Source organism: Miscanthus floridulus, chromosome 18 (genome assembly GCF_019320115.1).
Source record: "Miscanthus floridulus cultivar M001 chromosome 18, ASM1932011v1, whole genome shotgun sequence".
NCBI classification, from domain to species: Eukaryota; Viridiplantae; Streptophyta; class Magnoliopsida; order Poales; family Poaceae; genus Miscanthus; species Miscanthus floridulus.
Window position 1 is genome coordinate 123,249,358 of NC_089597.1, and position 25,890 is coordinate 123,275,247.

The 25,890-nt window shown below is 47.8% G+C and overlaps 2 protein-coding genes and 1 pseudogene across 4 annotated transcripts; 1 reads left to right on the forward strand and 2 right to left on the reverse strand.

The window, feature by feature from the left end:
* Positions 1-589: 589 nt before the first annotated feature.
* On the reverse strand, positions 590-12,343 carry LOC136520192 (uncharacterized). Of its 2 annotated transcripts, none has more exons than XM_066513639.1 (16): positions 12,210-12,343; positions 11,985-12,127; positions 10,321-10,425; positions 10,154-10,225; positions 10,007-10,078; positions 9,687-9,923; positions 9,110-9,217; positions 8,914-9,027; positions 8,693-8,797; positions 7,100-7,168; positions 6,873-6,985; positions 2,552-2,635; positions 2,350-2,446; positions 2,084-2,203; positions 1,788-1,972; positions 590-1,211 (listed from the first exon to the last, which is right to left on the reverse strand). In XM_066513639.1, exons 2-16 carry the CDS (start codon positions 12,075-12,077, stop codon positions 923-925), a joined length of 1,863 nt encoding a protein of 620 aa, XP_066369736.1. In that variant the 5' UTR covers positions 12,078-12,127; positions 12,210-12,343; the 3' UTR covers positions 590-922. The 2 variants fall into 2 exon arrangements, with proteins under 2 accessions (XP_066369736.1, XP_066369737.1); XM_066513640.1 differs by lacking the exon at positions 12,210-12,343 and adding an exon at positions 10,942-11,066 and having other exon boundaries at positions 11,985-12,124.
* LOC136520191 (uncharacterized) lies at positions 2,654-6,848 on the forward strand. 2 transcript variants are annotated; one of them, XM_066513638.1, is made up of 4 exons: positions 2,654-5,603; positions 5,683-5,801; positions 5,899-6,291; positions 6,322-6,848. In XM_066513638.1, the coding sequence occupies exons 1-4, from the start codon at positions 3,746-3,748 to the stop codon at positions 6,367-6,369; spliced, it is 2,418 nt and encodes an 805-aa protein (XP_066369735.1). In that variant the 5' UTR covers positions 2,654-3,745; the 3' UTR covers positions 6,370-6,848. The 2 variants fall into 2 exon arrangements, with proteins under 2 accessions (XP_066369735.1, XP_066369734.1); XM_066513637.1 differs by having other exon boundaries at positions 5,899-6,848.
* Positions 12,344-14,315: 1,972 nt separating the features above from the next.
* LOC136524554 (oryzain alpha chain-like) lies at positions 14,316-25,089 on the reverse strand (annotated as a pseudogene).
* Positions 25,090-25,890: the final 801 nt, after the last annotated feature.

The following is a 25,890-nucleotide window of genomic DNA, read 5'->3' on the forward strand; positions in this document are numbered from 1 at the left end:
TTTTTTTTTGAGATCCGCCTAATCTTTTTCTTGCCCAGTTTAAGAACCTGCGTAGAATGCCATGTCGGGGCAAAAAAACAACCCTGGGTTGTCGACAGAGAAACTGTCCTGCTTCAAAGAGTCCATCCTGATAAAGAGTTTCAAGATTATTCTTTTAAGAATCTTCATACGACAGTCTAATTTTATGGTATTCCTTCATTTGTGAGATCCACAAAACACCTAGAGAATCTGCTATATGAGGTTGGTGCCATTTAATTTAGACCCGATTTCACCAAATCACCGGCCGACATCTATCGGTTTTTGAGCAATTTTTGTATGTTCAAGCCAAACTTGACATCACCAAGGAGGCGGTCGATAGAGTCCAGGTTGAAAGTCTCAAGCAACACAGTGCGAGATGAACCTCCCCACCCGACTCGTCTGGATCAAATCCCTCAACAAGAGCTCAACAGGGATTTGCTCCTGACGAGTCAACGAGAGGCTTATAGGCAGAGCGTGGTTGACACAGATTCCGCGCAGTTGTAAACCGACTACGTTACCGGCTGCCCATCAAACAGGCAACTGTTTCCACATTCTAACATTAGACCATTGATGTCGAATACTTTCGGCGAACCATTTCACGTCGTAACACATTGTCTTTAATACACATCCCTGAGGGGTGCCTACCAAGTATACAATCACAAAACCATTTTCCACAATGTGCCCTGAAACACACATACATTCTGCATTTCACCCCAAATGGTACCCTACAAACTGCAGAATAATGGGTTTTGACCCTACTAACAACTACAATCGAAAGCTCCGGTATCTGTTTGATCGTCATCCCCTGGATCCTTCTTGGCACGTGCAACTTCATAGCATCTGGCTTTGTCATCATCAGTCAAGTAAAGAGCTGAGTAGAACAGAATGATCTTGTGATGGCCAGCTATGATGGAGGGCTCACTGAAGGTCTGATCCTCGCAGGCATGCTGCTGAACTCACTGTTTGTAGCCAGTGGATGGTAGAAAGTGCGGTGCGGTGTTATGGACATCTTATTCATCGAATACTCAATGTCATCGTCATCGTTAAAATCTATTTCAAAGTGATCATCCAAGCTGCCCACATTCATTCCGGGTGCGTCAATGTCGGCAAGCTCGTCGTCGTCCACGTCGCTGTTGTTGTTACTGTATGTCGTCTTGACCAAGGACCAGAACTCAAAATTTGGGCGTATATATCTGCAAGGATACAATGGATCATCAGGCAGGAAACACTAATATACTACCTCCGTCCCCCAAAAGAATGCAATTCTAGCACAGTGTCACGTTTTAGTACCTTAAGTTTGATCAATTATAGATAAAAAAATATCCATGTTTATGATACCAAATAAATACCATCAGATTAATTATGAAATGTATTTTTTATAATAAATGAATTTAAAGACATAACTATGAATATTATTTACTAAAAACTTGGTCAAACGTGAACCATTTTTTGTGGCACGCAACCCATAGTTGCATTCTTTTCAGGACAGAGGTAGTACACTAATTACAAGGACAATTAGCTTCTGAATTAAAACACCATTCTGCCGATGCTGGTTGAGCTCATAATAAGGAGAAAAAAGAGGACCCAGCAATAGGAATTAAAATTTCTAGCAATTTCTGGTATAGATGTTATAGCAATGGTATGACAACAGTTTTATAAAGTTCAGGATTGAATGATATGCAAATAACCATCCTCCAAGAGCACGCACTAGAAGTAGAACATAATGACACTACAACTGGCTAAAAAGGCACTCTTATTGATATTCAAACCTGTCAGACTCTTTAAGCAGATATGGGTCAAATGGGAAGAACATGTCAAGCCTATTAAGTCCTCCAAATGCCTTCGATAGATCAGATTCAACTGCATCTTCATGTGTTGAATTCACAGATGCATGGAACAGACTTGCAGCCCTAGCCTGTCTCAAGAACTCAATCACTATTGAAGGCAAGCACACCTATAGCATCAAAAGGCATACCAGTTACCACTATGTATTTATATAAAGGCAAAACACAAGTGCGTGGCTGCTAAAAGATACAGTGAAAGTGGTAGGGAGTGTGATCCAGACCTTTAATGGCTCCAATGGGTGGGCCAAGATATTCTGGATTCGCATTTGAAAAAGTTGTAGTTTAAGATTTGGGTAGTCCATAATAGATCTTAACCGAAAGCATAGGACATACATCACAGCCTGCAGGTTAAGAAACATGGCAGATAAAACATTCAGAAAGCATATGATGCTAGAACAGGAACATGGGTGATTGAGTAATAACATGCATTTGACCAACTTCTTCTCTTGCTTAGTTAAATATACATAAAGAATATGGCATAACAAACCTGGCAGCTAGCATAAAATAGTTGATGTTTTATAGGATTGGCTGTCACCCCTTTGTCCAGCTGACAGCCACAATAGTCCCCACACCACTCCACTAACCTAAGCACATAACGTAACATAAATCTCAGATGTACAAATGCATAAAATGTAGATACTGTGTGAGGTGTTCAAAACAAAAATTTTGCAAGTTCAGAGTGTAGCCACCTTTTGAGTACAGCAACAACTTTATTTACGGAAATGAACCTTGCCCGGGACAGATAGCTTCCAACATATGAAACTGCAGACATTCTGCACATAGAGAAACAAATGTGGTCATTGGCATTTCTTTAATCGTCAATTCACACAGGTTGTGTATTAGGTTAGCAACAAATCGATCTCAGAACAAAATATGCTAGTTATTTCGATCACTGAATCTCCTCCAATGATTATATTTGTAAGCCCAGACCTTTTTACCACAGTGCAGTAAACTTTAGTGAAGATAGTATGTCCATAGTTATTGTGGCGTCGCCATATCGTCGCCATATCGCCGTGGCGGTTTTATGGCTCTCGCCACGGCGACGCCACGGCTCCGGCGTGTATGGCGTCCGCCATAGCGCCGTGGCGTCCCCGTGGCGCCGATATGGCGTCCTGTGGCGCCGTAGTGCGCTGTGGCGGGCGCCCTACACGCCGAGTGTAGGGTACAGCCGGGCCCAGGCACAAATAGAGGAACCCCCCCGCGCCTGGAAACGCCCTGCCGCCGCAATCTCCCCGCCCCGCCGCCGCAATCTCCTCGCCCGCCCTCCGCCGGCCCGAGCCGCTGCCGCCTGGAGTCGGCCTCGCCCGTCCTCCGTCGGCCGCCGTCCGTAGGCCTCCCCCGCCCTCCCGATCCGCCCATCCTCTGTTCCTCTGTTCCCGCCTGGAGCCGCCTCCGATCCGAGCCCAAGCCGCCGCCGCCTGGAGTCGGCCTCGCCCGCCCTCCGTCGGCCGCCGTCCGTCGGCCTCCCCCGCCCTCCCGATCCGCCGGCCTCTGTTCCTCTGTCCCCCGCCTGGAGCCGCCTCCGATCTGAGCTCCCCTGCACGCGACTCCCGTGCGGGCGAGGAGGAAGGGAGGGGGAGGCGCATAGGGGAAGGGAGGGTGGTGGGGAGGGGGAGGGCGCCGGGGAAGAGAGAGGCCGGGCGGCTGCGCACCAAGAAGAGAGGCCTCTGTTCCTCTGTTCCCCTGCCTGGAGGCGCCTCCTATCTGAGCCCGAGCCGCCGCCGCCTGTTCCTCCGTTCCTCTGTTCTCTCTGTGCCTCTGTGATCCGAGCCCGAGTGAAGACACGAAGTGGTGAGTTGAAGTGCCTCACTGCCTCTGCTTCTCTGTTCTCTCTGTGCCTCTGTTCTTCAACGCCTTTCTTTTTTTTGACAGAAGTACAGAACATGGCTACTCAAGGGACTGGAAGCGCGGAGGCCTCGGACGCGGCATCAAATATTGATCCAAAGACTGATCCAAAGCGGAAGCCGGCAAAGTCAAATGATCCTGGGTGGAAATATGGATTTTGGCCAACCATTGGCAATAGAGATGTTGTGCAGTGTTGCTTATGTGATAGAAGAATAACTGGAGGAATTACAAGGCTCAAGGAGCATCTTGTGGGTGGTTATGGAGATGTTCAGAAATGTGTCAATACCACAACAACTATTGCACGAGAGATGCAAGATGCTATGAAGAAGAAGAAGAGACCACTTGTCCTTGATGATGAAGAAGGAGAGCAACAAGGGGAAGATGATGTGATTGTTTTGATAGAGGAGTCCCAAGATGTTGCTAGAAGCATTGTGCATCCTAGTTCAGGGACAGCTGCCAAAAGGAAACAATCCACATTGAAGTTCTGTGCTCCAAAAGAGCCCAGCAAGTCAGTTGGTTCAATGCTTCGGAGAACTCCAACAGAGGTTGTGGAAGAAAGACACTCGAAGGGTCCTTCTCAAATCAGTATTCAAGCTAGCATGAGGACAAAGGAAGAAAGAGAAGCTGTCAACTTAGAGTGGGCCAGGTTCTTTTATGAGTGTGGCATACCATTCAATGCCGTAAATTCTAGGCAGTTTGAGATTGCTATAGAGGCCACTGCACAGTACGGTTCTGGGTATAAGCCTCCTACCTACCATGAGCTTAGGGAGCCATTGCTCCAAAAGGTTGTTAAGGAGACAGATGATTTGAGGAAGAAACATGAGGAAGCATGGAAACAATATGGCTGCACATTGATGTCAGATGGATGGACAGATAGGAGGGGGCATCATTTGATCAACTTTCTAGTCAATAGTCCGGAGGGGACTTTCTTCTTGGAGTCAATTGATGCATCAAGTGAAGTTCATGATCAGGTGATGTTAGCTGATTTGTTAGAGAAGAAAATCATGGACATTGGAGTAGATAAAGTTGTGCAAGTTGTCACTGATAATGGAGCTAACTATAAAGCAGCGGGCAAGCTTCTCATGGAGAGGTTTCCTACACTTTATTGGACTCCTTGTGCTGCACATTGCTTAGACCTTATGTTGGAAGACGTAGGGAAGTTGAAGGAATTTAAGAAGCCTATCTCACGTGCCCGGCATGTCACTACTTTCATCTATAGACATGGAAGACTTCTTAGTGCAATGAGGGAGAAGACAAATGGGAGGGATCTTGTGAGACCCGCAGCCACTCGGTTTGCTACCACATTCCTCACCTTGCAGAGTTTGTACAAGCACAAAGATGCATTAAGATTTCTGTTTACCACCGAGGATTGGACTGGTTGCAAACTAGCAAAGACAGAGGCCGGGAAAAAAGTGTATGATATTGTGCTTTCTAGGGAGTTTTGGAACTCCGTTGAGGATTGCCTTAGAGCTTCTCTACCACTTATCATTGTGTTGAGGGTGGTTGATGGTGATGAGAGGCCTGCCATGCCAGAGGTTGCTGCTCTCATGAATCATGCAAAAGAGAAGATCAAGGCTAGCTTCTCTACTGAAAACAAGAGAAGCTTGCTCAACAAGATCATACAAATTATTGAGAGTCGTTGGGATAGGCAAATGGATACCCCACTCTATGGCGCTGCCCTCTTTTTGAACCCAGGAAAATTCTATACCATCCAAAAGGAGAATGATGAATATGTTGGTCATCTAAGGGGTTGTTTCAATGATGTGCTTGCACGAATGGTGGAAGATGAGAGCATTCGAAACAAAATTGATCAACAATCCATGCTCTATGAAGATCAACGTGGAGATATCTTCAAGAATTGTATGGCCCTCCAAACCATGAAGTCAAAGAACCCTCGTAAGTGATTTAAAAATTTAATTGCTGCATGTTATTTAAGGCTTAAATCCTAATATATGAATGTGTATTGTTAATTTAGTTGATTGGTGGCGTACGTATGGTGGCCGATCCATTGACCTACAAAGATTTGCAAAGCGTATTGTTAGTCTTTGTGCTTCATCATCCGGTTGTGAGCGTAATTGGAGCACTTTTGAATTTGTAAGTAAAGTACTCAAGTTCCATAATTCTGATTCAATTGAATGAAACCGGTTAAAGCATATTTTATTAACTTTGCTTGCTTTATGATCAATTGTAGATTCATACTAAGAAGAGAAACCGGCTGGAGCATAAAAGATTGAATGATTTGGTTTATGTTTCCTATAATCGGAAAATGACTAGTAGGTTCCGAAAGCGCCGCGAGGAAGCGGGTAAAAGCTATGACCCTTTGGTTATAGAAGATTTTGATTGGAACAATGAATGGGTAGACCCAATGGCCCAACCTGAAGGTGCACGTGGTTCGGACCTCACATGGGATCAAGTTGATGAAGCCATTGGTGCATCACGTGAGCTTCGAGGTCGTAATCTTCCTAGGACCTACGCTCGTCGTGCAAGGCATATATCAAGAGTGGTTGAAGAAGATGAGGAAGAGGGAGAGGAAGAAGAGATCATTTTGGATGATGATGATATAGATGATTTTGGTGAACAACCAATGGATGCTACTGAAGATGGTGGAGAGAACATGGATGCTTCTAACGATCTCGATGAGTTTGCATTGGACGACTTTTGAGAGATGAGAGATTTGGAAGTTTGAGAGATGAGAGAGTTCTATGTCTTTTGTGCTACATTTACATTGCTATTTTGATTTGCTAATATTGTAGACTATACCTTTTAAGCTACATTTGCATTACCATTTGTCAATATAATTTCCTAATATCCTAGACTATAATGTATGTATTCGCCACGCCGATGTGTGTATGGCGTCGCCACGCCGCGCGCCATAGACGCTGTAAAGGTGTGAAGGTGGTGGGTCGCCGCGCCTCGCCACGCCGCCGTAAAAACTATGAGTATGTCTATAATAAATTATTCACACAGCTACGATGCCAAAATCTCCTAACTCTGTAAGGCAAAGTGTCAAAACAGAGCAAATAGTCAAGGCATGATTACAAGTTTACAACATGCAATGGTCATTATAGAGGTAAGGTTCAAACACTGGTGCCTCCAATCACCTAGATACACGACAGAAAGTTTCCTTACTGGACGTACTCCTTGCATAGCAAACAAGAGGCTTACCTAGTTATTGCATCCTCCTTTTTGTCCTTGTCAATAAAAATATCGGCAAGAAAAACAGCAAACCCATCACCGCAGATCTCTGGATACAGGGAACAAGCATAAAACATGATAAACTGCAAAAGTCAAAATAAATGTGTCAATCCAAGAGGGCAAGGCAGAAAGCAGCTGAAAATACAAGTTGGGTACTAAACATTGTGAATCTACTTTACAGAAGGTTAATCCTTAACCTGTGCAAATTTGGATTTGTGCACCCTTAGCACATGTGATTTAAATATAGCCTTCAAAGTGTTAAATTCCTGTCCAAGTCAAGATAAAACATGAGCAATATCAAGACAGAAGTGCTTATATGTGTTTACTTATCATTCACTCGTAAGTCATGAACTACCACAAAATAGAACATTTCTCAGACAGCATTAGATGAGTTGCAATTGACAATTATAAAAACACAATCTCGAAAGAATCAACCCTAAGGATAGAGCACAAAGTTAAATGGCTGTACACAGCTCAGCTCTACAGCGTGCCTTTGTTTTGCATCCCAATCTGCATACCTTTACCTGGTTAGGGCCTTGGTTCCACTCAGGATGGTGCCTCTTGGATTATCTTGTGGGGTTGGGTTGGTCTGGTGGTCCTGACAGTTTCTACTAGCCAGGTTAAGTCAAATACAGGACCAAGACAAAGATCAAATTCCTCAGGGCCTGTTTGTTTCTGCTTTATATTGAGGATTCTGGTTCAAAAAGCTGAAGCTAAATAAATGGGTGCTTTCTAAATGCAGATGTTAGAATCCAACCACATTTACACCACAATCCACAAGTGCATCCCACCAGCTTACAACTTTTAACAACCCACATCTACAGCCAACTTTTAAGAATCCAAAGCTTAAAGACCTTGGATCACACCATATTAAGACTAATAATCCTTAGTGAAAGAAGCTTTGGGTCAACAAACAAAGGCAGCAAAGGGAAGAGAAGCTTGAGCACAAAACACGATGCATCAATAAGCTAGAAAAGGAGAGAAAGCTAAACAAAACTTTGAACGGTTATGAAATACATCTCGTCAACAAGGTGATGGCTGTTGCCGGTCACATGATAGCCACTGTGTTAAGCTTCAAGCTGTCAGAGAAGCACATCCTGAGATGTCATGAAGCTACTGGCCATTGTCGAAGAAGACAACCATCCAGGAAGCCAACATCTAATACCCCTGAAGGAGAAGCTACCAGCCATACCCTTGAGGCCTTGTTTGGTTTGGTGGGGATTGGAGGGGATTGAAGGGGGTTGAGGGCGACACCAAACAAAACTGAAGAAGCTGCTGCCAATGCAGTCCATGCCACAAAGTAGCTGATGTCCCACTTTCTTTCTCCAATAACACTTTATATGGGATTGAGGGTCTCTGAGTTCCACTGGACTCCTCAGATGGGTTCGGCGGTTTATAACCACATCTAAATAAATTATAGCATCTTTCTCAAATTGGATCAGCCCTGTGTCGTAACTGCATACGCATGTTAATTTTGGTTTGGGTTTGGTGAGGGTAGCCAGGTTAACCCTGAGGTCCTGAACCATCAACCATGAACAGTCATACAAAATATTTTGTGGCAAATTTACAAGGGGGGAAACAAAGAAACCATGCATACCTACATGGGCATATTCATATATTTAACTAAAATTGCCATTAATAAATGACTGTAGTCCTTATTAACTTTTTGTGGCGATGTATCTATCAGTACTATAATTATGTTTTCATATTCCCAAATAGCGTAAGTTATACAAAAAAAGATGACAAATGAAGGTTCAGTTTTTGAGTTAAGATTCCAGCCATGTGCTCACCTTAATTAGGTGATCAGGTTCTTCTGCGCATGACTTGAGGTGCTCGCACACAACCACCATTAAACCATCAAGTTTCTCGGCACACACATTTCCTCCAAAAAAGACCTAACCAATCAAAGTAGGCCTTAATTTACTCACAGTTAATTATGTAATAAAGTGCATACATTTCCTATTAGAAGTACTCAATTAGTAACGCAAAGAACATTCTAAATATGACAAACCTTTGTTCCTTCTTGACCAAGGTTATCTTCATCCTCATCCAAATCCTCAAGCTCCATGTCAAATATACCTTTGTTGTGTTCATCTTGAAGAATATCTTCCCATGTTATATTAACCTGCATAATTCCAATCAATCAATAAGAGAAAAAACCAGTTCCAAGATAGATTACCTCACCATACAAAAGGAAAGGAGCATACATCCAATTCCGTAAGTAGATAAACAACTTTCTCCAACAATGATGGTCCAATGATGTCCCAAACGTCAGCATCAAGACCCAACATGCACTCGACAAATGATACCATCTTCTGCAAAGACAATCCCAGAAGGTAAGATTGATTGCTCATGAGCAGTGTAAGTGGTGTATGTGTAAAAACTGCACATCAGGAGTGTATGGACATGGTATTATTAAACAAACAGGCCCTCAGCAAGAAAACAAGTTTGTAAGATAGCAGACTGAAGAAAACATGTTAAGTACTAAAAACTGCATAAAGGCATCAAATCAAATAGCTATAACAGCACATAACTTTACACTATGTTCAAACCGGGCGACTCTAGTTTGCATCCAATTTTTTAGTTACCCCCCTCCCAACCCAATAAAGAATCAGAGGAAAGAATGGAGCCAAGGACAAAAACAGAGACATGGAGAGAGGTTATAGTTTTTGTGAACCATACGCATGTCAATTGTCTATCAAGAATTCAAGTAAGTTGGGACTATCTGTAAACAGACATAGCAGCAAATGAAAAAATAGAATAGCCTACAGAAATAACACTTACAGCTTTGTTATCAAACAACTTTGGCATACTCCTATCTATTATATCCTTTAACATCCTTGGTGCTAAGGGCACAGTGTCAGAAATCCTTTTCAAACTCGCTTGCAACTGAGAGTAGATTTCTTCCTTCTTTGCAAGCCACCTTGGCTCCTCAATGTAACGAATAAGTGGTCCAGGTGGAGTGAAATTATTCACAAGCATCTGCAAACATTCTCTGAGGTACTGGTCTGCCACAGCAGCCTACACAAACACAGATCAATTAGAAACACACACACACACACACAAATGCAGAAAACTCTGGATATACAACTGAGGAAGTATACCAATCTGGTTATTAAATCCAAAAGTGCAGCCCTTGTGTAGCTGTTTAAGTACCAGACGCACATGGTAAATATCTGAAAAAGAATAATTTTAGTAACATTTCATTCACTCGACAAAAATAAAGGAATGAGCACTATGGATTACATTACATTGTGTAGAAGTGCGTGATGATACATGGTGTCTATCTTGGATACTCCTTCAGATAGTGCCTTCAAAGTAGTCTGGAAAAAAGTAGGGCATAAGCATGAAACAGAACTAACGAATCAAGTGCGGAAAGGTGGACAAGCTAAAATAGGGTTAAGAGTTAAGAACTTACAACAAACATAGCCTCCTCATCACTACTCCGTTTCTTGGTAGGGTCTACAAGGCCTAGCAGGAAATCATATCGATCTTTGTCCCTTAGGTCAATTAAAAATGGATCCTAAATGATAGATCGACATGTTAATACATTTACATTGTACTATTCTATAAGTAACTCGGGAATTCATTAAAGTAGACAATAGAAGTTTGCTCTGAAGTTCTCATAAATCCTTGTTTGGATGACATCAATAGCAAAATGAGAAATGGAATGAATTCCTTAATGTAGGGGACTGAGTAAAGGCAGTGTACTCAAATCAGCAGACTGAGCTCAGACAAGAAAGGAAAATTTTACACGACATACACTGTTGCTAAATAATTTATGTATTTTGGGTTCTATTTTTTTAAATGACAAGGCATTACTCCAGTCTCCAAGAAGTACATAGCTACAAGAAGCAAAAAGAACACGACTATTACCTACTCTCTAAGAAAGGCAAATAAACACTGCAGATACTTTCATTTGTCCACCTGTTAAAACGTGTATTGTGTACAAGCTTCCTTAATATAGTGGTTTTGAGGTGTAAAAAGCAGAAGAATCCTGCATTAGCTAATTAAACACTCGCAATTTGAAAATGATCACCTTTCAATTTCCCTAACTCCACACCTCACATGCATCTGGCGAATTTGGCCATGCCTTCACCAGCAAGCTTTAGTTTCGAACTTGAAAGCAGGAATATAAAGTTCACTGCAAGTCTCGGCTTTGTTCTGGAGAATATGTTTTCCATAACACGATAAGTGAATGCATTATTGCTCTTGTTATTCAGACCGCAAAACTTTAATGTTTAACAAATCTAACAGAAACTGGCAAAAGATGTATGTCATTTAATTAGTTGTTAACTTCTAGCAGATAGGAGCAATTTAGACCAGAGATCTACAGAACTGATACACAGGGGCGGAGGCTCATGAAGGGGAAACTGGGCCTCCCCTCCCTCCTCTGGGAGGGCAGTAACTCTGACATTAACTATGACATCCTATAATCCTCATGGATGCTTTGTAGGACTGCACCTATAGTCAAGATTTGAGAAATTTGATAGGTAATACAGTAGTAGCTTTTGTAATTGCCCCTCCTTGCTTTTGGTCACCCTCCGCCACTGCTGATACGAAACAAAAGCAGAGCCAGAGGGCAACAATTGGTGAATTTCTGGACTTGATAACAAACATACCAAATCCTCACTTGGTTCTGCTTTAGTGTGGTTATCCAGGGGATGCTTAGAAATTCTGAAGATCATGCCCTCCTTTCAAATTTGCAGGAGATACAATGGAGTCAGAAACTGCATCAGTAGTTTTTTTGGGGGTGCTTTCTCAATACAAGGTTTGGATACTGCACTTTTCTATATCACATTCTAACGTCCTAAATCCTAAGAAACCTTGGTGGGAGCACAAGCAGAGCTAGCATATTGCATTTGAATTTATAGTCCAAGTTCAGGGGGTGCAGGTGCACCAATTTACTTGCCAAGCTCCAAAATGAATGCTCAATAATTGAAGCAATGAAGTAAAGTATTGAAAGATTGAAGCTACAGAGTCTTAAGTACTCCCAACTTCCAAGCCCAACGAGAATACTAATCGTCCAAAAGCAAATAAGTCATATTGCACGGCGACGAGCTAAGGATGGAAGGTCCGCACCTTCCGCACGGACTGCAGCACCCCCCCGACATAGTTGAACGCCTCAGAGTCGCTGGTCACCTCCATATCGTCGTAGCCCTGTTCCGCCCCCATCGCCAGCTACCCCCAACACCTCCTCACAGGAAGAATCTCAGCGATGGAACCTACAGAAAACACAGACCGAATCAAGACGAATCCGGGGAAGGAGTGGAAGAAATTCGAGAGGAGGCGATCGGGGACACCCACCGTCTGTCTGTGAGGAGGGAGGCGGCGGCTGGCGGCGGCGTGGCGGGAGGTCTAGGGTTTTTTGTCGGAGCGAGTGAGAGGGGGAGCGCGTGTGGAAGGGGACGCAAAGTTTATCCGCGGCCAGTGAAACGCCGCGTCGGGGCTCGGGGGCGGTTCCGCCTCGCGGATCCTGGACGGGTTACGGATAATTGCCCGTGATCCCTGACCCGATTTGCTTAATTATGGGCCGGGCGAACAGCGGTCCGGACCAAACCGGCCCATCACGTAATGGAACGAGACAGTCTATTTGGTCGGAAAGGCGATGTGAGCTTAACGGTTTTTCTTTGGAACTCCGTGCAGTGTGATGAACTGATAATTATGGAACGCCACATGATGTTCAGGCCCATGAACAACTACTTATCAGGGTTCCTCGATCAGAAAGAAGCTTTAAGATTGTTCCCGGGGGTGCTTGATCTCAGGACTAAACTTTAGCCTCTGTCACATCACATGTTTAGATATTAATTAGGAGAATTAAAAATGAGCTAATTATAAAACCAATTACATAAGTTGTGGCTAATTCACAAGACGAATCTATTAAGCCTAATCAAGCATCGATTAACACATAATTACTGTAGCATCACATGAGTTAATCATGGGTTAATTAGGCTTATCGATTCGTCTCCCGAATTAGCCACACTTATGCAATTGGCGGTTGTGGACTGGTGAGGTTGTCGACGATCTCTGAAGTCTTAACTTGTTTGACTCGAGCGGGTTGGGTTGGTTCGCCGCCTCGCTGGAGGTGATAAATATCCTAGCATGCCAATGCCAAGTAGACCCACACCACGTAGAGGCTTGTACTTTTTAAGAAAATGGAAAAAATATTGTTTTTCATCACAGAATCAGACAAAAATTATTACAAGAGTCACCATCATCCTCACTCAACTCAATCACGATCAAGAATGGATATATAATTTTGCACAGCAACCCACAAAATTAAACCTATATACGGATTTGTAGGCTATCCCACTTACCTCCCTACTTCTGATTCAACGTCTAGCTCGTTTGCTTTATTTTTAAAAAAATAAAGATTAGAGGTACAAAAGGATATTCATTGAGAGCTTACAAGTGCATCGCACATAAAATTTTCTTTATTTTTAAAAAAATAAAGATTAAAGGTATAAAAAGAATATTCATTGAGAGCTTACAACTGCATCGCACATAAAATAGATTAGAAGCTAAAGCATCACAATAACAAGGACAAGACATAATTTCCCTAAAAAAACAAGGACAAGACATAAAGACGTAGATGTAGCGCTCCCAACAAAAGAACATATGTAATTGATGATGATTTGTAGTCATGGATGGACAAAACATAAATACAGTCGAGGATTTAATCAATCTTATGTTCCATCAAATATATACAGAACACTAATATTTACGATGTGTAATAAGTATTATTAGATTAATCATGAAATGTATATTTCTTTAATAAACCTATTTTGGGGATACATATGTTGAAATTGGTTTCAATAAACTTAGTATAACTTGAGATTGATTTACTACTCGAAAAACAAGATTTGTATTTTTTGGATGGAGGGAATATGTATGCTAGCTTGTGATGAGCCTTGAATTTGGTGAACTTACGTACTCCATTCCTTATACTAATATTAATTATTAGCTTGTTAGGAATACGATGGTGATGAATCAAAGTATAAATAAAAAATGAGTGGGAAAATGATGAAGATGGACTAACACGTACTCACGTTAAAAAAAGAGAGAGAACCCACAGACGATTGATGTATAGTCAAAGCTCAAACAACTACTTAGTACATAACCGTTCCTTGCATTACCCCTCGCAAATGAGCTAAGTTTATTTATTTAATTTATGTTACATATGGTATTATCTCACTCACAAAATAGAGTATATATAAGTGTATTTACTACACAAAGCCTTATTGATATCTTTTTTATGTTTCGTATACGTACACACCATGTACACGCGGGGCAAAAGATGCCAAGCGTAGATTTGATATTCCACGATCAACCATTCAACACCAGCGTCAACTAGTGTATCAGGCAATTAATAGTAAGGGGGCATTTCACATATGACGTGGATGACCTGCATGTTTACGCCAGAACCATCTCTAGCTCCAGCACAGACTGTGCAGTCCTGTACGCCCTGGGGCGATTCTTGACCGGGTAGTAGGTATCCATGGCAATGCCGCACTTGCCCGTGGGCGCGGCCACGTTGCGCCTCATGCGGATGTAGCCGGCCTCGCCCCATCTGGTGCCCCACGAGTTCTTCACGATCCAGTAATCCTTGTCATTCTCACTGCCATAGCCCACCGCTGTGACGCCGTGGTCTAGCTTCGTCCCGCAAACACTACAGGAAAACGCCTCTTTGCCAACTGCTTGCCCCGGTCGGCAAAGGCATAAACCCAGTCGGCAAAGGCTTTGCCGACCGCAAAGCCATGTGGCAGTCGGCAAAAAGCAGTCGGCAAAGCCTGGGTCGGCAAAGGCGGATTTGCCGACTGCCACGTGGCACACAGTCGGCAAATCCTTTGCCAACTGCCATGCCAGCAGTCGGCATAGCCACGTGGCGCCGTCAGCCCTGACGGCAGGCTTTGCCGACTGCTGGTTCCTCGGCAGTCGGCAAACAATTTTCTCGGCAGTCGGCAAAGAAAGAAAATTTTTTTTTTGAAATGTTCTTTGCCGACTGCTTTCGGAGTTGCAGTCGGCAAAGATTTGACCTCTTTGCCGACTGCCTCCAATTGCAGTCGGCAAAGACTCTGTCCTGGGGTTTTTTCGGCAAAGCTGGAATTTTTTTTTTTTGCTTTTGTTTTCTGTTTTCTCGCATCAAAACCCTGCAAAATCACAAATTATAATCCAATTTCACCAGAAGCACCGGTAGCACCATTTATATCACAATTTCATCACATTTGTCGCCAACATCACCACATATATCACAATAACGCACAACATCACATATATCTCATATATGTCACAATAACAACCACACAAGTGCATTACAACCATCACATGAAGTCCAACACGTCGAACACCACAAGTCGACGTCCATCACACGAAGTTCAACATAACAAGTCTAGGTCCATAACGAAGAAAAGAAATACATGACAACAACTTCGACGATACGGTGGATACATGATAACAGAATCGACAAGTACCTAGCTCGTCGCGCCGTCCTCGGTCTCGTCGTCCGCTCCGCCCCCAGAGCCCCCAGGGTTTGCCCACGGAAACCCCCTTGGACCAAACTGAGGTGCCTGCGCGTACTGCCACCCTCCGCGCACCGGCGGCCACGAGTACGTCGGAGGAGGGCCACGCGGAGGTGGATACGGTGGATAGGGTGCAGGTGGTGGATACGACATCATCTGATGGCCGGGACCTCCAGGAGATGGGTTCGAACCCGCCGACTGTACCTGCACAAGTTAAACGCCAAGTGATGTCATTAGTATCTGCAGCATGGACGCACAAGTTAAAGCAAGAGTCAATATACTCACCGGGGTCCCTCCAGGAGCGACAAGAGCAGGCACAGGAAAAAACTCTGGAGGAGGAGGCGGTGGAGCGAACATTGGAAGAGGAGGCGGTGTAGACGCCCCAGGCGTCTGCATGGACTGGAAGAAGCTGGCCATGTTCTGCATCTGAGTGTTGTAGTGCTGCTGCAGGCTTTGCTGGTAAGCCATCTGTTGCGCCATCATCTGCGCGTGCAACGTGGCGATCCTCTCCTCCATCTTGGCCTCCATCTGGGCCTGCAATATTACATCCGCAGTGTTGATTGTATGTATAGGTGCGAAACGAGTGAACGACGAACGAAACGGCACTTACCTGTGACGCTGACTGCCGCCGGGGCGCTACGGGGATGTCGCTGGAGCTCGTGGGCGTGGATCGAACCTGGGTCAGCGTAGGAACCTGGGACGGGTCGAGGGCGCTGTGGGCCATGTAGTAGCGGCCGTGCTGCTTCCCTGGTCCCAACCTCTGCAGGAGGTTTGTGTCCAGGGGCTCGGCGGTGGGGTCGAACGTCTCCCCGTAGCGCTGGCGAGCCGCGACGGTGTACTCGGTGGCCTTCTCGTAGGCGGTGGGGTTGGTGTACGCATCGGGCCCATCCTCCGGGTTGTAGACGTTGTTCGGATCCGTCGCCTTGCCCTTGTGAGAGAGGAGGTACGCGGTGTACTCGTTGATTTCCTACCCACCGTGCGTCTGCGTCTGCATTGAAAACACAAACATGGTTACAAGTATTGACAATTGAGCGCAAGGATTAAGACATGAACGGACGCATACCCATCTTGTCGTGAACTGAGGGAGGGGCTGATTCCCTTGGTGGTGTGACACCCCTCGCATCTACGCGCGGCGGCCCTGACGGTCGGCGCGCCTCGCGTACGCCTCATCCGTGCGCCACATGCGCACAATCTCCGTCCAGCATTCCCTGTGGTTGTCGCACCACGACGGACACACCTGCATGACATCAAGTATTTGACATGCGAGAAGATTAGTGTAATGTTTCACTGAAGGAATCTGAACGAATGTTGTCATACTTAATTACCTGCTCGTATTGCGCTTGGGTGAGGTCGGCCTCCCTCGAGTTCATTCTCTGGCAGATTTGGGGCTTCTTGATGTTCTCTCCAAGCACGTTGGCGTGGAAGTCGCGGATGGCCTGTATGCGCGCCTCATGGTACAGGTCCTTGAGACGATCTTTGCAGACCGCCTCCTGCACTCGCGCCGCCTGGGCCGCTTTACCCTCCTCGCACGTGAAGAAGTCCTGCACACAGACACATCATGTAGCATTTCCTTTTTGCAAGAAGTCCGACGAATGCGTACTATTTAGCAATGCGGTGCGATGAAAGACTCACCCAAAACTCTCTCTTTATCTTTGCCGCGATGGTCTCGCCACCCTCCTCGACGAGGTAGAAGTGGGACCACTTGGTGGGCACCTTCATCTCGCCGTTGACGTTGACAAGGCCAGGGTAGTACTCCTTAATCAGGAGGCCCTGGATGCCATTGATATGGCATGCTTGACCTGCTCCACTCACAATCTTCCAGGAACTGCACGAGTCATTAAGAACAATTGTTAGTCTTCAGTTCGATTTTTGACATGTCATATGAACAAGTAGTGAAATCAATAATGGTTACTTACGTCTGGCCCACGAGTGTGATCACCGGGCGCTGGTGGAATTGCGGCCGCACCCTAGGAAGCTGCGTGGGCCCGCGCGAGTACACCTTGGCCACGCCTGACGAAGTCGAAGCTGTCTCACCTGGTGTAGGCGCGTCGTCGCCGTCGTCGTCGTCATCGTCGTCGTCGTCGTCGCCGCCGCGCTCGTCGTCACGCGACGTCGTCCCCCCTTGCGAGGACGAGAACAGCAGCCTCCTGGTCGCCTGGCGATGTCCGCTGGGGGGCTGGGACCCCCTACTGGACGACCGACGCACCAACACCTCCTCCTCCTCCTCGTCGTCGTCGGCGGTCTCCTGCGGGGGGACCTGGTACGCCGAGCGTACTGCTCGATGCGGCCGCTGCCGCCGTCCGCCTGGCATTTTGCCGAGTGCCTACAATGACAAAGAACAAAACTGTTAGCATAAATAAATGACAAGTACTTGTAAAGGAACATAATAATAACAATATAGTATTACATGGCCTCGTAATTATCTCCGCGAACGGCAATATCTCGGGCGTGGAGTCGTCATCTCTATCACTATCGTCGTCATCGCTATCAATATTGTCGAGCTCCCTTAAGTCATCACTGTCATCATCATCCTCATCGTCTCCATAGTCATCATCATGTACCTCCTCCTGGACAACTCCATCGCGCTGCATCTGCCACCGCTCAAGCATTCTTAAGTCCCTGGCATCCTGCACCTCCTCACCCTCGTCCTCATCGATTTCGTTGTCTACTTCCATGCCCATGAGCGAACCAATGTCGATCTCCAAGGTACCTTCTAGCCCCTTAGGTTGATAGAACTCATCGATGCTTGGGTCAAAGTTGTAATCGTTGTCGTTTAGGAGAGGCGCTTTGCCGCGCGGCGACACCAAATGCACAAGGCTCCACCCCGCAAGCTTCTCGTCTTTTTGGCACGCCCATGGGAGGTAATAAACTTGCGTGGCGTCTCGGTTGGCCACAATGTAGACATCGTCTCCTTTATAGCTGGAGTCCTGTCGAATCTCGACTTGACCTATCGTAAGGTCTTTCCTCGTGATATCAGGATCGAACCAATGTCATTTGAATACCACCGGCGCTAAAGTCCCAGCACCCTTAAAGTTGAGCTCGTATATCTCTTCGACTATGCCGTAGTAGTCCTTCCCATCCGTGCCGGGCGTACGAACTCCGCAGCACATGGTTTTTAGGTTGGGTCAACTCTCCTCGTAGCTTCTCGTGCGAAAGCGATAGCCATTCACATCATAAACGGTGAATGACTTCACCCTACGGGAGAAGCCACGGCCCACCTGTTTCAATTCATCGCTCATTTCTGCATCCGTTCGGGCCTGCAAGGGTAGGAGATCGTTACATAACTCGCTCCGGGGAGCAAAGTGGAATCACAAAGTCGGAAAGAGGTTAGTTGGTTGGTACCTTTGTACAGAACCAGGAGATGAAATCGGGCACACCGTGTCTAAGAAGATTGTCTTCTTCTTGCTCGGTAGGAGCCCTATTGCCTCTCCAGTATTGACTAATAAATTCCCTGAAAGAAGGAAGAAACTAGAGGGTCAGACCATGATAGATGGAGGATAGTGACGGCGTAGGTAACAAGCTCATTGAGAACTTACTTCTGATAAGGAATCACTTCATCAAGGTTGATCAACAATGTGAACATGATAGTCTGCCACTCCTGATGGTTCAACTGCTTGTTGGTACCTGCGCTTCCACTCTCGAGATCCCCTTGGAAAAGGCTGAGTATCGATGAGTTCTCATCAGCGTTGTAACGAGGGGTTGGATTGTGCATGCTGGGAAGCTTCTCAGTATAGTACGCCTGTGTGAAGGTCGACACCTCCTCTAGAACGGAGGCCTCTCCCACGGAAGCCTCAATCTTGGCTTTATTTCTACAATTTTTCCGAAGAAGCTTTAGACACCTCTCGATTGGATAGCACCAACGGGCCTGCACGGGACCCCCCAACCGTGCCTCGCGCGGTAGGTGCAAGATCAGATGCTGCATGGACAGAAAGAAGCCGGGTGGAAATATCATCTCCAACTTGCAGAGCAACAGAGGTGCAGCCTTCTCCAGTTCAACACAAACATCCCGAGACAACTCCTTGGCACAAAGCTGGCGGAAGAAGAAGCTCAACTCTGCCAGGACGCGCCACACATGCTCTGGGAGGTATCCCCGGGTCATCGCAGGAAGGATCCGCTCAATCCATATGTGGAAGTCATGGCTCTTCATCCCTAAGACTTTCATAGTCTGCAAGTTCACACCCCTGCTCAGATTCGCCGCATACCCATCAGGGAACTTTAACGTCTTGATCCACTGCAGAACTTCCTTCCTATCTGCCCTTTTCAGGATGTAATCGGTCGGCCCCTTTTTCCATTTCCTGCCGGGCGCAGGGGTCTTCATCACCAGGTTTGGTCTATCACAGATCATCTCCAGGTCCAGTCTAGCCTTGACGTTGTCCTTTGACTTTTTGCCAACGTCCATGAGTGTTGCCCAGAGTGCCTCGGCCACATTCTTTTCTGTGTGCATTACATCGATGTTGTGTGGAAGAAGAAGGTCCTTGAAGTAGGGGAGCCTAGTCAAGCCCGATATATGAGTCCACATGTGGTCCCGAGCATATCCCTTAAACCCACCTGTTTCCTCAGGTTCGAGAGCCTGTATGTCGGCAAGGACGGCGGCAGGGCTCTTAACCTACGGAATGGGGCCGGTGACTTGAACGCCTTTCGTGAAGTGCTTTACATCTAGCCTGAATTCATGGTTCTCAGGCAGGAATTGGTGATGCTTGTCGAAAGAAGAAAACTTGCCGCCCTTGGCCAGCCAGGTGAACATCACATCTGCCTTGCATGTCGGGCAAGGGAACTTCCCGTGAATCAGTCCCCCAACAATGCTCAACACGAGATCGAAGCCGTCTCGACTAATGCCCAGCTGCGACTTCAACCCTATCAGGCGTGAGATGGCATCCAGTTGCGTAAGCTTTGTCTTCTCGTGAAGGGGCTTCTGTGCCGACTCCATCATGTCGTAGAAGGCCTTCGCGGTTTCCTCCGGATCTTCCTCCACATCCATTCCTTCGCCAAACCGTGCTTCGTGGAAGTCTGCCATCATGTCTGCCATCCCGGCATCGCCATCATACTCCTCGAGGACGGGTCGCACCACCTCGTCCCTAATAGGATGGTATTCACCATGGTGGCGCCAACGGGTATAGTTTGGAACGAACCCATGCTTGAACAGATCTCTCAACACCTGAGCCTTTACTTTCTTCTTCTTGTTCCTGCACTCGCTGCAGGGACACGGCATCCGAATCGACCCTTTAGCAGCTGGGCCAAATGCATGCTCCAGGAACTCAGTCGTCCCCCTGATCCATTCGTGGCTCTTACTTGCGAAGCCCGAGTACATCCACTCACGGTCACCCATGCTCTGTCATGCGGCAATGTTAACATGTGATAAAACCAGCAAGTGCATCTACAACGCGCTCCTACCATCTAATAGGTGAAGGATAGGTCCTAATCCCACCCGAGCATGCGCAGACGAGGTTAGCTTCCATGCTCCGCTCCCGTCCGAGACGGAATTTCGGCAGCACCTCCCCGCTGTTCTCCCGATACACGTCCCGGCGAGGAGAGTGTGTATCCAGAGAACAACGGGGAGGTCCTGCCGAAACTCCGACTCGGACGGGAGCGGAACATGGGAGCTAACCTCGTCTGCGCATCCTCGGGCTGTCCAAATAACGTGGACAATCCGAAACGGATACGGTTATACATATGCGAAGAACGCATACTTCCAACCGTATCCGTTTTGGACGGGAGACGCCTAACTGGGTAACGCGACCTATGACTACATGTGGTGGAAAGAGGGGTCATACCGCAGGTGCCGGTGAAGAAAGGCTAGCGGGGCAGTGCCGAGTCGTGCTCCTCCGGCTAGCCTCCAATGGGAGCCCTCCTGAAAAAGAAAAACAATTAGTGAGAACGAAAAATTTCGGCAGCACCTCCCCTGTACAGGAAGGTTACCAAACCTGCAAGAAAAGACGGCACGATGGCCGACAAACACATATACATGTCAGGCACGATGGCCGACAACCACAAATGTATTTCCAATCCATGCAGAAGAATATAAGCAGGTATTAACAAAGTAAACTACTACTACTAGTAGTACTACTACCTCGTCGTCACGGACGGCGTCACCGGCGCGTGGAGCAGAGGCGCGCGCGAGGACGGCGAGGTAGGGATGGCGCGGCGAGGCGAGGATGGCGCGGCGAGGCGAGGACGGCGACGCAGGGCCAGCGGACGGCGAACGGCGCGCGGACGGCGGACGGCGCGCGGACGGCGGACGGCGGACGGAGTGGGGCACGCCGGATCAGGGCGGGGCAGCGACGGCGCTGGGGCGGGTCGAGGCGAGGCCGCGGCCGCTGCGGGGCCGACGCCGGAGTTGCACGCGGCGGCGCGCCTGGCCGGGGCCGGATCGGGGCGGGGCAACGCCGGTGAGGGGCCTGGGCGGGGCGGCCGGCGCCGGGAGGGGCCCAGCGCGGGGGGGCCAGCGCGGGGGGGGGGGGGGGGACGCGCCGCGGGGGTGGCCCAGCGCGGGGGGGGGGGAGCGCGGGGGGAGGGGGGGCGCCGCCGGGGATGGCCGCTCGCCGGGGAGGGACCAGCGCGGGGGGGGGGGGGGGCACCGCCGGGGAGGGCCGCGCCGCGCGGGGGAGGGCGCCGCGCCGCCTGGGAGGGGGGCGCGCGGCCGCCGGGGAGGGCGCGCGCGGCCGGGGGAGGAGGAGGAGGGGATCCGCCGGCGCGGGAGAGAGGGAGGGGAGGGGCGCGGGGGAGGGGGAGGGCGCGGGGGGGGGATGCGCCGGCGGCCGGCCGGGCGACGGCGTCGACGGCGGGGGCGGCCTGGGTGGCGGCGGCGGGCGAGCGGGTTATTTGGGGCAGGCGGGCGGGATTTTGGGGAGGGGAGGGCGGGCCGAGCGGATAAGGCGACGTTTTTCTTTTTTTTTATTTTTTCCCCTTTGCCGACTGCCAGCATGTGACGCAGTCGGCAAAGGTCTATTATTTTTTTTTTTCAAAAAATTATTTTTTTTAATTTTTTTTAAAAATACTTTGCCGACTGCTCTGCTCCCTGGCAGTCGGCAAAGGTTATTTTTTATTTTTTTCTCAGAAATTCTTTGCCGACTGCCATCCTCCCTGGCAGTCGGCAAAGGCTCTTTGCCAACTGCCACTGATGGCAGTCGGCAAAGAATTAATTTTTTTTTTCGATTTTCGATCCCTGTTTTTTTGTGTTGCCTTGCTACAGTAAGCACATGATATATTCCAAGTTTGGGGTCATTTTGATTTATTTTGCTATATTCCATTGATTTTTTCTGTTTCTTTGATTTTTTCCGGCAGCTCCAGATTTGAACTGCAGGTACATGAAATAATGGAATCCGGCGATTCAGAAAATGATATTCATGATGTTTGGAGCATGTTGAGGCCGTGTGCGGGGCCTCGCGTGAAATTTCGACCGTGTTGGTGTCGGAACACGCCGAGCCACGCGCGTGAAAAGTGTTTTTAAATTTTATAAAATCGAAACGGATTCCGAAAATGACGAAACTTGACGACGTGTCTTGTCATCGCATGCGGAGGCTGTGGTAAAAATTTGAGAAAGTTTCGAGCAAGTGGCGACCTCGGGTGGCTAAAACCTGGACATCACATGTGGAGATGTCCAGGTTTTAGCCACCCGACGTCGCCACTTGCTCGAAACTTTCTCAAATTTTTATCACAGCCTCCGCATGCGATGACAAGACACGTCGTCAAGTTTCGTCATTTTCGGACTCCGTTTCGATTTTATAAAATTTAAAAACACTTTTCACGCGCGTGGCTCGGCGTGTTCCGACACCAACACGGTCGAAATTTCACGCGAGGCCCCGCACACGGCCTCAACATGCTCCAAACATCATGAATATCATTTTCTTAATGGCCGGATTCCATTATTTCATGTACCTGCAGTTCAAATCTGGAGCTGCCGGAAAAAATCAAAGAAATAGAAAAAATCTACGGAATATAGCAAAATAAATCAAAATGATCCCAAACTTGGAATATATCATGTACTTACTGTATCAAGGCAACACAAAAAACTGAGATCGAAAATCAAAAAAAATAAAAATTCTTTGCCGACTGCCAGGGAGGATGGCAGTTGGCAAAGCCTGCGCCTTTGCCGACTGCTGACGGAGTGGCAGTCGGCAAAGGTGACGGGGTGGATGGCGTCAACCATGGCCTGCCTTTGCCGACTGCAATTCTTTGCCAACTGCCTGGCAGTCGGCAAAGCCAGGCAGTCGGCAAATCCTGCTTTGCCGACTGCAGGAAATTCCAGTTGGCAAAGGGACCTCTTTGCCGAGTGTCGAAAAAAAACAGTTGGTAAAGAAAATTGCAGTCGGCAAAGAGTCAGTTTCCTGTAGTGAAACGCCATCGAAGACACCCTGTTGTGTAAAAGTGCGAGGGTAGAAATAAAGTTGAGGGCCGGGGAAGGGGCAAAGTTGCTAGGCTGTTTCGAATGAGTTTCCCAAAATACATTTTTTAAATAAACAAACAAATGGCCTATATGCATGCATGCTGTTTCCCTAGTCGTGGCATGCATTATAAGCGACGTTTTTTATTTTTACCGATTTATAGAGCTGGAACGAACGGCCGCCAGCCTCGATGGCGACGCTAACAGGCTGATTGGCCACCGCCGCCTGTAATGCCTTCTCATTGTTGGCTGGCAACACCCTCTTGTACGAACTTATGGACACAACCTTCTTCTTTATCTACATAACAAAACATGTACAAATATCCGTCACCATCGACGCAGCGAGCAGGTTAGGTGTTCATGCAAATTTACTGCAGAAACAGAAACTTAATTACTTATCATGACAGTACCGTACCGACCTTGTTGGCATCACAAGTGCCGTCACGGCCGGTGAAGGGGTAGTCGGCCTCGGTGTCGATCCCGCCATTGCTGATAACCCACTGGAAAGCGTAATCCATGCGTCCGCCGCTGCAGCCATGGCTCTTGTGATCGCAGTCGATCAGCTCCTGCTCCGACAACTCCACGAGCTTACCTGTCACGATCTTGTTGATGCCCTCCATTGCCGCCACTGCCGAGAATGCCCAGCACCCACCTGCGCGCATCTCTCAGGGGCGCAAAGATCATCCATCAGTCAAATACATACCTAGCTCCCATATTCTTACTGGAGATGAGAACTTCGTCATAGCTCGATCGAGCTATGGAGCAACGACGAGCCGACGATCGTGTTTACGGACCGCATGCGCCTTGGTTCCTGACGCTGGTGACGGCGCCGCTCTTGCGCCAGTCGACGGCGGCTGGGACGGCCTGCGGCTCGCCAGCGCTGTGCAGGTCGAAGCGGGTGCTCCGCCCGTCGGCGGCGGCGTCTGCCGTCGTGTCGTTGCGGCGGCTCTGCTGGAAGCCGAGGACGCGGCCGCGGAACTCCTCCAGGGTGAGGTCGGCGAAGGGGGTGAGGCCGAGGCGGAAGCCGTGGAGACCCAGGTCGGCCTCGGCGTTGTGGGCGTCGATGTAGCGGAGGTTGTCGCGGAACACCTCCAGCCGCAGGAGGTCGTCGTCGTTGCCGCGCGGCGGCCACGGCTGGTTCTTTGACTTCCACGCCTCGTACAGCTGCCGCACCTCCTCGTCCACCCGCTCCCACGGCGCCGCCGAGTGGATGCTGCGGGGCGCAGCCGGAGACGTCGACGGCGGCCAGTGCCACGGCCAATGCCACCGCGAGCATTGTGGCCGCCATCGCCGTGGGCGCAGGGGAGCGTGCTGGGTGCAAGGGATGCATGGGCGCTCGAGAGCCGGACTGGTCTCAACTCTCAAGTCTCAAGACAAGTGCTGTCGTACGGTCGCGTGGGTAGGCTCGGTGCCTCAGCCTGTGAAGCGAAAGGGTCAATTTATAGCCACGGGGCCGGGGGACGCCAAGTGGACTATCCGGCCCCACCCACGGCGCCAACCAACAACCGTTGACGAGATTTGTAGAGATAAGCACCACTAGAGCTACGAGTCTACGCCGATGCTTGTTTTGGCACGGTTTCTGGTTAGTTTTTTTAAGTAAAAATAAATTACACTATCATTTTTTTAAATATTAAATAATTCTTATCTAGATCCCCAAACTATGAAATTGCATATCTAGGTCCTGAACTATTTAAATATGTCATCCAGGTCCAAAACAGCCACGACACGGTCCATTAGTTAACGTGACGCTCACATGAAATTGACATGTGGGGCTATAGCTTATAATTACAGGGACGGTGCTTAAACTATCATGGGATCCTCACATAGGTCCTAAACTATAAAATTACCCATCTCGGTCCCTAATCTGCCAATATAGTTGGATCAAGGGACGCGCCAGGGCAGGCATTGTTGTCAAGTGTGTGCTAAAACACCTCACTCACTCATTGTGAATTGGTGACATGGAACAACCGGTCAGCAACAACTTCGCGGGTATGTTGGCCAGTTGTTCCATGTCACCGTAGCGAGTGATGTATGTGTCTTACCACACACTTGACGACAGTGCGTGTCAGTATGTCGCCCGGTCCAACCA